General features: G+C 37.8%; 1 protein-coding gene across 1 annotated transcript in view; it reads left to right on the plus strand.

The window, feature by feature from the left end:
• Positions 1-10,706, plus strand: part of LOC107715121 (rab GTPase-activating protein 1-like) — a 100,296-nt gene extending 89,590 nt beyond the window's left edge. Inside the window, 7 exon segments of the mRNA XM_016521189.1 lie at positions 4,254-4,346; positions 6,327-6,437; positions 6,507-6,611; positions 6,695-6,778; positions 7,849-7,920; positions 7,994-8,191; positions 9,242-10,706. Of these exon segments, the coding sequence (XP_016376675.1) occupies positions 4,254-4,346; positions 6,327-6,437; positions 6,507-6,611; positions 6,695-6,778; positions 7,849-7,920; positions 7,994-8,191; positions 9,242-9,376 (798 nt within the window). The 3' untranslated portion in view covers positions 9,377-10,706.
• Positions 10,707-10,799: the final 93 nt, after the last annotated feature.

Here is a 10,799-nt window from a genome sequence, read left to right on the forward strand (position 1 = left end):
ATATATATATATATATGTACATATGTACAGTATATATATATCAGTCTGGCGAGTAAACAAAAAAATTTACTAGCCAATGGCGATTCAATTGCCAAGGTGTTCGTAGAGGGCTGAGACCATAAGCACAAGCCGTCTGATCCTTCTGATTTTGCAACTGGATTTTTTTCGTTTTGCCCATGTAAATGAGTTCTGCACCGTCATTGCTGCCAGCATCCGTGTTGACCACGCCTCATTGGCGCCCGTGTGCGTATGTGTACTTAGCCACACTTTCCTCTTTATCTTATGCAAACAAAAGTGAAAGACAGACAGGAGAGCAGATCAATGAGATGTTTCATCCAAAATCAACGCTGGAATGGGCGAATAAAGACACTTAGACTGCCATTCAACCTCAAAACTGTTATTTTTATCCTCATCGTCTCCGATCTTGTTAGTTCCTAGAAGATTCTGCCACTGGGATGTCGAGTGGATGTGTTTTATGAGACGGCTGTGAGGCAGGAGACTGTGTAGCAAGGACAGGAAGCCTTGTTGCCGTATCTCCATATCAGACCTGGACACCAGACGCCACACACACACACAGACCATGAAGCTGTGCACAGATTGCTTCTGCCACCCGTGATCCCGTCCGTTTCCAATCACATGTGCAAGAAGAGGAAATGCAAAGCGGTCGTTTCTCTTTGAAATGGTGTGAATTTAAAGAGGATCAAGTCGCCGGGTAATAAGCTTACAGGGTGATGGAATTCACAGGCACCTGCTTGCGTCGAAAGCACAAGCTGTACGAACTTCCCCTTCGGCGGATTACGAGCTGAATTCCAGATTTCACATCCTCTTGATATTGAAAGAGGACTTAATCGAAAGGAGACGTGCTTTGAGAGTGGAAACAGCTTAGAGGAATCAGCCTTGGAGAACTCCGACCACATGCCATCTCGAGTCCTCAACTTGTAGATGTTTGCGTTTGGATACTTATTAAACCAGGAACAAACCCACTTTATTTCTCTTGGGAGGAAAAACGAGGCCTGATGAGAAGATAAAGAGAGAACCACCAGGGGAGTTAGAAGACCCCATTGTGGTTTGTCTGACAAACCAAAATTTCCCCTGCCTCTTCAACCTTTTCCGCTTGTCTGGCTCTTCATATTTCCAGTGGTAACTACCACTATCCTTGCGACTGTGGCGATAAGAGTCATCACTGCACAACTCCGACGATTTTGCAGTTTCGAGTCGGCAGACAAGCACAGAGATTCTTCTCTTTAGAGGAATTGAGCAGGATACACGATCCTTGGAAGACAAAACCAGGTGTTTGTGTGAGAGAGAGAGTGTGTTCCTCTATGGTCCACCCCCCCGTGTTTATTTCCCGCCTCAAGGGGCCAGCTCTCATCCGTAAAGAAACTTGTCAGCTGGTCTCGGCAGACTTCTCAGCTCTCTCCTCCTCATTTCCTCCTCCCTCCCTCCCTCCCTCCCTCCCTTGTTTCTCGAAGCTCACCTGTCTCGCTCAGTGCTCCTCGCAGAAACTTTGCCAAGATGATGCAGGAAGTGTCGATAACGGTGGCTTACGACGCTCATGTTATCAATCAGATCAACGAGGAAGATTTCTTTGCCAGTTTGGTGGCTGACTCCAAACCCAAACCGGTGGTAAGTCTCACTCAAACGGCTGTTTTTACTTTCAGGAATTGACAAGAACATCATCTAGTCTTGTTGTACAAGCCTTTTTCCTCTAAGCTTGTTCGTTTGATACTGTCTAACGCTTTCCACTCTGTGAGAAATGTCCTGTAATGAAATTACAATTTTCCCCATTATGTCTTTATTCCAAGGAATGCCAACTTAGAGCTGAAAATACTATGTGTGTGTGCTGGTAAGATGATGAACATGGTGTAGCAAGCGATTGGTTGTCAACCTAATGCAATTTTGCATGTTATGACTCTCTTTTCCCCTCAAGTAGATGTTTTGAATACTCACATGAGCCTAGTGACCTTAATATTCAAACATTGTCCAGTCTCTGGCAATCGCACTGGTTTAACAAATCCGATGAATCAAAATTAAGCTTTGCTGTTTTTCCTTTGTAACTTGGTGTAAATAAGTTCTGTGGCAATGTTTTAGCTGTAAAAGACGGTAGGAAATCACTCATTCTGGTATCGAGAAGTGTTTCAGTTTGTGTATATTCAGGTTTGTAGGAAACGTGTGTTAATGTCAACGTGAATGGAAAATGAAGATTAGCTACTCATTCATACCTGTGTAGGTGTTTTGAGTATATACAAAAACGTCATTTACACCAACCACGTTTGTTGAGGTGAAACCTACAGGATGAACTTTCCATATGTATATGACTGTGAGTGTTAAACCGAATGAACGGTTGTGCTGAGAGCTTGACTTCCATGTCGGTTGTGCCATTTCAACATGTCATTTTGTGGTCTGTGGCTACGCAACACATCCGGACTGAATATTTATTTAACATCTCTTCATCTAATGATGCCTGGCCTCTATCTGCGCCCCTGACTGTCAGATTAATAGACTGATGCCTATTCCTATTTACTTTTCCTTTTTTTCTGTAAAGAATCTATAACCCTAACCTTAAGTATTAAACTTTGGCGCATTTCATCTGGCGGACGATGATGTTTGTCTGATGAGTGATAAAATTGTCTTTAAGAGATATCTAGACATCAGAGTATCAAAGAGTTTTTGTTTTTCTTGTAACCACCCAGAACCCTCTAAAAACCACCTAACAACCACCCAGAACACCATAGCATCTGCCTAGCTACCATACAGATCCCCCTAACAACCACTCAGAAATAAAAAATTATAAAATAAATATCTCCTTAGAAACCACCCAGAACACCATAGCAACTGCCTAGCAACCACCTAGAACTCAGAAACCACCCAGATCCCCTGAGCAACCACCTAACAACCACTCAGAACACCATAGCAACTGCCTAGCAACCAGACAGATCTCCCTAGCAACCACCCAAAACTAAAAAAAACAGCCAGATCCCTTTAGGAACCACCCCAAACATCATAGCAACTTCCAGAAACCACCCAGATCCCCTGAGCAACCACCTTACAACCGCCCAGAACACCATAGCAACCACCCAAAACTAAAAAAAACAGCCAGATCCCTTTAGGAACCACCCCAAACATCATAGCAACTTCCAGAAACCACCCAGATCCCCTGAGCAACCACCTTACAACCGCCCAGAACACCATAGCAACTGCCTAGCAACCATACAGATCTCCCTAGCAACCTCCCAAAACAAAAAAAACACACCCATATTCCCTTAAAAACCACCCAGAACATCGTAGCGTCTGCCTAGCAACCACCCATATCCCCCTAGCAGCCATGCAAAACACCTTAACAACCACCTAGCAACTGTATTCCCTCCTTTATTTCTCTTTTTCTGTCCCTGTCCTGATGTTATCAATTGTTTCCTTATCCTCCTCGTTCACTGTGTTCTAAAGAGTTTGTATCATGTTCACATTCCTCGAACAGCACAACGAACACTTGCAGTAGTAGAAAGGCAAAGGTGGCTGTTTGAAGCCTTTTTTCACAGAAGAAGTCCGCTTACCCAAGCACAAGCTTTTGCATTGTCATCGTTACAACTGCTTTCGCAAAAACAAGCCTCCAGTGCCATTATGGCTTCAGTGATAACACAAGTGGTGTGACAGTTTCTCGCTCCGATGACTCTCATCCTGAGGTCAGAGGTCAAACACACTGTTGTATGGTGCTGTGAATGACACTCAACAATGAGCTGCTCTTCAGAAGAACTGATGCCATTACAGATAAGAAAAAGGCTCCTTTTGTGTTTGTAAGACCCGAATAAAGCGGAAACAGAACTTGGGAGACATGAAATGACTTTCTCAAGTGAGAACACTGTTGATGTGCTTCACTTTTCGCAAGCATGTTGTGTGGAAACCCCAAACGGCTGTTTGTTTGGCTTCAAAACGCTGTGCTGGTTGGCAGTAAACATTTCTGCTTTGTGTGTGAGCAGTTTCAAACTCAAATTAAGAAACAAATTATGAAAGGCTTTATGAAGACTGATCCCAGACCTGCTGAATGAATATTGTAATAAACAAAGTCTCCTGCAGTAAAGCGGCAGTAAACCCGGATGAAGTGATGCTTTTGACTTTAATTTTTTTTATTTTATTTGTTTTAAATATACAGTATTTATGAAGCATAATGACTTTACTGAACATTAGTGCTGATTGTCTTGTTATATCTGCTGGTATACATTTTTCAGACCTGATCTCTGATTTCCTGTCTTCCTCAGGTGCCAACTAAGAAGCTTAAGAAGTTTGAGAAGGAGTATCAGTCTCTGAGAGAGAGCCAGCTGCAGCAGGAAGACCCTATAGACCGATATCAGGTAAGCAAGAACCTGATTTAGCTCCGCCTCCTCCAGTCCTCATCCTCTCCTCCTACATTCATCTTCATCTCACTCTGTCTCAGTTCAGGACTGTGTAACGGACCGCACTGGAAACCACAGACTCTGTTCGGCTCAGGGAAAGAGCAAAACGCTCGCTCGCATTGTAGATTCTTGTTTTGTACTGCTGTTATTTTATACAAATAATTTATTTTTTGAGATCTATATGAAGGAAAAGTGACATTTTTTTGTTTTTAATTTAAGTGCCATGTTTATTTTTATCATAAAAAACACAGAGCAGCTAACATGCAGCTTTTGTGTTTTTTAGCATATTTGAGTCTCATGTTTACATTAACTGAAATGTAAGGCATTTTTTATTTTATTTAAATGAATCGTGTTTATTGAATGTATTATACTTTTTTATATTTTTAGATTTATGTTGTTCATATGAAAAAAATTAAATGTGTAATCCTAAGCTATATTTTTGACATTCAAATGTCTTGGTGGAATAAATGTGCTTTCTCAAGCATCGTGTAATGTTGAAAAGCTAACCATACTATTAAAGGAAGCTCCATTACACAGTGGTTTCCTTGCTGTCACTTCCTGTTTACCCTCTCCCTCACTCAACCAACTAACCAATGAGATTCCCCCACTCACCCATTTAACCAATGAGCTGTGGCGGGGGGTGGAGCATGGACAGGCGGTGTTGTATTTGTCGGTCGCTGCTGGATGGGGAAGGCCTCTGCGGTTCTTGTTCTAGTGGGTGTAGTGTTGACTGTGGTGTTGGGTCTACGGTGCAGGTAAGCCTTCAGCCCACCAGCGCTCATCGGCTACTAACATCTGCCTGCATGTGTGTTCAACTCTGATCCATTTGAAATGATCGCCTCAAACCTTTCCATGTTACTTCAACTGCTGTGCACAGCCTAACCAGCGGTGTGTGTGTGTTTGTGTTTGTGTTTGTAAATGGAAGTCAGATGACGGCTTTCCTCTTCCTGATAAGGAAATGTGTGTCATGTGAGGCGGTGGGAGACTCCCTGTGACAGTGCCAACTCTCTAATCAGGCAACGCAGAGTCACACTGCGTTCGTTCAATGTTATTTCTCAAGAGTGGATGTGAAATACTGGGCCTAGATCAGCATGTGATCTCTAAGTGTCTTTAAATATGGCTCCTAGTCTCCTGTAGTGTCTTTTTTTTTAGTAAATGCGCAGCTTTTTTGGTGTTTCCTGCTTTTATTTAAGGGTGGAGGGGGCTGTCTGTTAAATTATAAATTATAATTCCAATTAAATACATTTTTGAATATTTAACAAATAAACATTACTATTATTATATTTCTTTATTTTCTATTATTATCTTTTTTATTTTTTATTATCTTTCTATAATTATAAAATATTTTATAATTTTATGTATTTTCATTTACTATATTAATGAATTTTTCACTTACTATTATTAATTAAGTTTTTAACATTATTTTTTTTAATTTTCCATTATTATCTTATTTTATTACCTAGCTATAGTGTCTTTATTATTAAAAAATATTTTTTTCTGTCCTACAATTATCTTAATGTATTATCTCTACATATATATTAAATTATATAATTTTCTTTGTTTTTATATTTTATATAATTTTCTTTCTTTGTACATTTTTATGCTCTCAGTGCTGACAAAAAAAAATCATACCTGGTTAGGACGCAGTGTAAATGACAGAAAATGTAAATTGTCCAAATATATTAAAACATTTCATGGAAGACATTTTTGACATTATTATATGCCCTTTTACTTTGTTGCATTTATGTATTTGCAAAGTGGTGCAATTTACACAATCATGTACTTGCCTAGACCTTTGTTATGCTTACATGTGAGTGATTGGGGAATTTGAGTCTGTAGCTTGTGCAAAGCTAGCCTTGCAGTCTTAGTCTCTGTCTGTAAATCTGCACGAGTTCCCCACCATAAGGTAATAAATGAACTGTCTATATGTCCCTGCAGAGAGAAAACCGGCGGTTGCAGGAGGCCAGCATGCGTCTGGAGCAGGAGAACGATGATCTTGCCCATGAACTGGTGACCAGCAAGATAGCACTGAGGAATGACCTGGACCAGGTATTTCTACACTAGTTAACACACTTAGCTTTTGTTTAAATCCTGTGTTAATAAGTGTTGCGTTTTCAGGCTGAAGACAAAGCTGATGTTTTAAACAAAGAACTGCTCAACACTAAACAACGCCTGGTAGAGACCGAGGAGGAGAAGAGAAGGCAAGAGGAGGAGACGGCACAGGTACGAGGACTGAGGACACAAAATGTGGCTGAAGTATTAAATTTCACTGTTACGGATTGTACGATAACGTTTTTGCTTTTCAGCTGAAGGAAGTGTTCAGAAGAGAGCTGGAGAAAGCGGAGTTAGAGATCAAGAAGACCACAGCCATCATAGCCGAGTATAAACAAGTATGTCCAAGTGTCCCTTATAAATCTAGAAATCCCATAATCCTCAAAATTCACCCTACATATTCACTTCAGGACAAGATTATTATGCTGTAAAAAATGAAAAATAGGGAGTACATAAAGATTATTGGAATATGTTTTACAATAAAATACTATTTCAGTTTTTCTAATTTCACGTTTAATTCAATTCCATTTTTAATTATTTGTGAATTTTATTAGGAATTTTTGAGTGAAAATTGTTTCAAACTTTTACTTTTGTAATTGTATTTACTTATTTACTTTATTTTTCATTTGTGCCCTAAATCTCATCTCATAATTTTGAGATTTAAAAATCTCATAATGATAAAATAAAATATTTTTAAAAACTTACTTATTTGATTTTAACTAGTTTCCAAGGAAACATTTCTCATTTTCATTGTTTAACTTGAGGTACTAAAATAACTCAAATTAAAACTGAAAAATGACCAAAGAAAGACTATATAAAAATACTACCAAAAAAACTAATAATAAAAAAAAAAATTCAACAAAATTACTAAAACAAACTAAAAATATTAAACTAATTTGTTGTCAATCGATTAATCACAATCACATCCGAAATAAAAGTTTGTGTTTACATAATATATGGGTGTGTACTATGTATATATAAATACACACACAGACATATGTATATATATTCAAGAAATATTTGCGTGTGTATATATATATAGAGAGAGAGAGAGAGAGAGAGAGAGAGAGATGGATAGATAGATAGATTATTTTTATTTTATATAAATATATATTACATATATTTCTTAAATATATACTGTAGATGTATGTGTGTGTATTTATATATAAATATACACAGTACACACCCATATATTATGTAAACACAAACTTTTATTTTGGATGTGATTAATCGTGATTAATCGATTTGGCAGTCCTAATTCAAACTATTAATAAAATCTATAAGAGTATCTCAATTATACTAAAATAACTGCTTCAGGAATTTACACCCTTATTTACACTCTTTTGAGTATTTATTGTGATGGATAGAGTATAATAAGGTCTGAAATTGTATTTTCTGTTTGCATTAGATATGTTCCCAGTTAAGTACGAGGCTGGAGAAACAGCAGGCGTCCACAAAAGAGGAACTGGATATAGTTAAAGTAAGTAAATCATCTGTGCATACTCTTATATGGCACGTTGAGCAGTGACAATCAGTATATGTTGTTCTTCCAGGCTAAAGTGATGGCGTGTGAACGCTGTAGGGAAGTGTTCAGCAAAGACGGACCCCTGCAGATCCCGGCGGTGAGTCAGGACAACCGGGACACAGACCTGGACGAGGAGAAGGACTCACTGAAGGCCCAGCTCAGAGAGCTAGAACTAGAGCTGGCGCAAACCAAACTCCAGCTGGTGGAGGCCAAGTGCAAGATCCAGGTCAGACGTCACGGCATATAAAACAACATAGTGCTGGAGATTTATGGCTGTATAGATTTATAGATGCTATTCAGCTACTAATCAACTCATCAGCAGCAGGTAGAAATTTGAAATCAGTGTTTTATAGATTGTTTGTATCTTATTACAATTTAGTGCCACATTGACATTATAAGAATACAGTCGTAACATTGTGAGAGTAGTTCTAACTATTTGTAACATTTTGGGAATAAAGTCATTGTGTTTCCAGTATGTTGCTTTGATATTGCTTTTCTTTATGACTTTCTCATAATATTCAGAATTGTATAATTCTGTGACTTTGTTCGAAATTTAGATTTTTGTTTTCAAAATATTACTATTATAATCTTGCAATGTTACGAGTTTATTCATTTTTATTTATCTTGTAATGTTACAACTTTATTAATGTAAATTGATTTAAATCACGTTATGACTGTTCACATACTTTTGCTTTAATCCCATAATTTTTACTTTATTTACGCAATTTAGATATAAATTTCGATGTTATGACTGTTCACGTTATTTTGCTTTATCAAAATTTTTGACTTTATTCACGTAATATTGACTTAAATCTCATAATGTTTTGACTGTTCACATAATTTTGTTTTAATCTCATAATTTTTTACTTTATTTGCTTTAATTTTGAGCAAATATTTTGTTAAGATTTCATTCTCGCAATGATTTTAATTTCCTAATGTTATGACTTTATTCTTATAATGTTAAGACTTTGTTCTTGAAATTTTGACTTTAATCTTGTAATGTTAACTTTATTCTTGTAGTCTGGACTTTTTCCAAAGTATTACATTTTCCAAGTATTACTAATTTAATCTTGTACTGTTAAGACTTTATTCTCAAAACCTTTACTTTATTCCTGTAAATTATCTACTACTTTCTTTTTGTTTGGTTGCACTAAAATGCTGTTGTAGTGTCTTACCAAACAATCTTAGCAAACGAGTAATATATTTTAATAAGCAGTTTGCAGCGATGCCACAGTTTACAGTTACTTTAATGTTGTTTATTCATGTACTGTAACAGGAGCTGGAGCATCAGAGGGGTGTTTTGATGACTGAGGTCCAAGCTGCCAAAAACTCCTGGTTCAGTAAAACACTAGGCTCCCTCAAGAATTCAGCCAGTAACCAGGCACCCTCCTCACCCAAAGAGGGCCAGTAGGACTCGCCAAGGGCTTAACCAAAGGGTAGAGGAGCGTGACCCTTCCACTTGGCCAATCGGAGTAGAAAACGAGCTCTAATGAACACTACTAGCAGCACAACATGGCAATGCAGTGTTCCCTCACATGGACTAATGGATGACTTCCACATACACTTAACAGTCTGTTATGATTTCCTTAGCTTGTGTTGCCACCTACTGGACAGTAACAGTACTACAGTGATTATTATGTTCACCCAGTTATCAACTTCTGCGGATGGATTTTTTGTTAGTAAACAGTCAGTTCTAACATGCAAGTACATAAACTATGACCTTTAGACGCCAATTCAAAGGTTTTTTTTCTCAGAGGGAATACTGCATTCTGCTAACTATTAAAAGAAAAAAGATTGTTTGTTTTTCTATATAGAAATAATAAATGTAACTTTTGTCATAAGTGTGTATAACTAAATGTTGATTTTTATTTTAATCTTGTACAGTTCGGAAAGAAAAGTGTTGCATTATTTTTTACGATCTTTATAAATGTCAAATACCGAAAAGCACAGACAAATTGACCATGTATCACATGACATTCCCTCCGTCCTGTAGACTGTTTGAGGATCCGTTTAGGAGTGAGCTGATCACGTGACTTATCAGATGACACACAATGGCTACACAATATTGACCTGCCAAGTCGCACATAGTGCTTATTTTATGTTATTTAACAGGTATACATGAGCCATTCGGTGACGGATGCCATGCAGAAATCAAGAATGTGTCAAGATGTCTCATTTTTTTAAGGACATAAGTAAACCAGGTCGCGCAGATGTATCGTTTAGGTCAGTGTGACTTCAAAGCCATATGAAGTCAGTCTTTGCTTCATTTCTTCTGCTATTTGTCAGAATATCCATATTAATAACTTAACTCTACGTAGGGAAGTGAAATATTCTGCATGGCTCTTATTCACACTAACAAGTCACCATATTGTGAACATGCTTTATTTACACTGATGTAAGAAAAAACATTTTCTTGTCTCCTATTTTGGATTTTTTTTTAAACTGATTTAAAGATGCCAAACTAATTATACAAATTAAGAAAGAGATGTCAGTTGAATATAAACTTCTAGTGCTGTCCTGTGGGTTTCTACGGATGGTTACAGGTGTTTTTACATATCGTAATCTACAGGACAGAAGACATTGCTTCTGTGCGTCTGGTTTATTGTCGGTTCATCAGTTTCATTGTTCCAGCCTGCTGATGTCTGTCTAATTACTATCTGACAGTAAATATCTGGTTCTTGATCCCATGTTTGACTACGAGTCTGCTTCATTTGATTCACACCTTTCGTTTAATAAACAGTAACTGTAATTCATCTGTTGGTCTGTATATTATCGTTTCTTTGAGGTTTTGCGAGAGGGAGTAAAATCTTTGCGTGGCAGGGGCAGCTGCCACC

The sequence above is a fragment of the Sinocyclocheilus rhinocerous genome, unplaced genomic scaffold (assembly GCF_001515625.1).
Source record: "Sinocyclocheilus rhinocerous isolate Xijiao unplaced genomic scaffold, SAMN03320098_v1.1 scaffold509, whole genome shotgun sequence".
NCBI lineage: Eukaryota > Metazoa > Chordata > Actinopteri > Cypriniformes > Cyprinidae > Sinocyclocheilus > Sinocyclocheilus rhinocerous.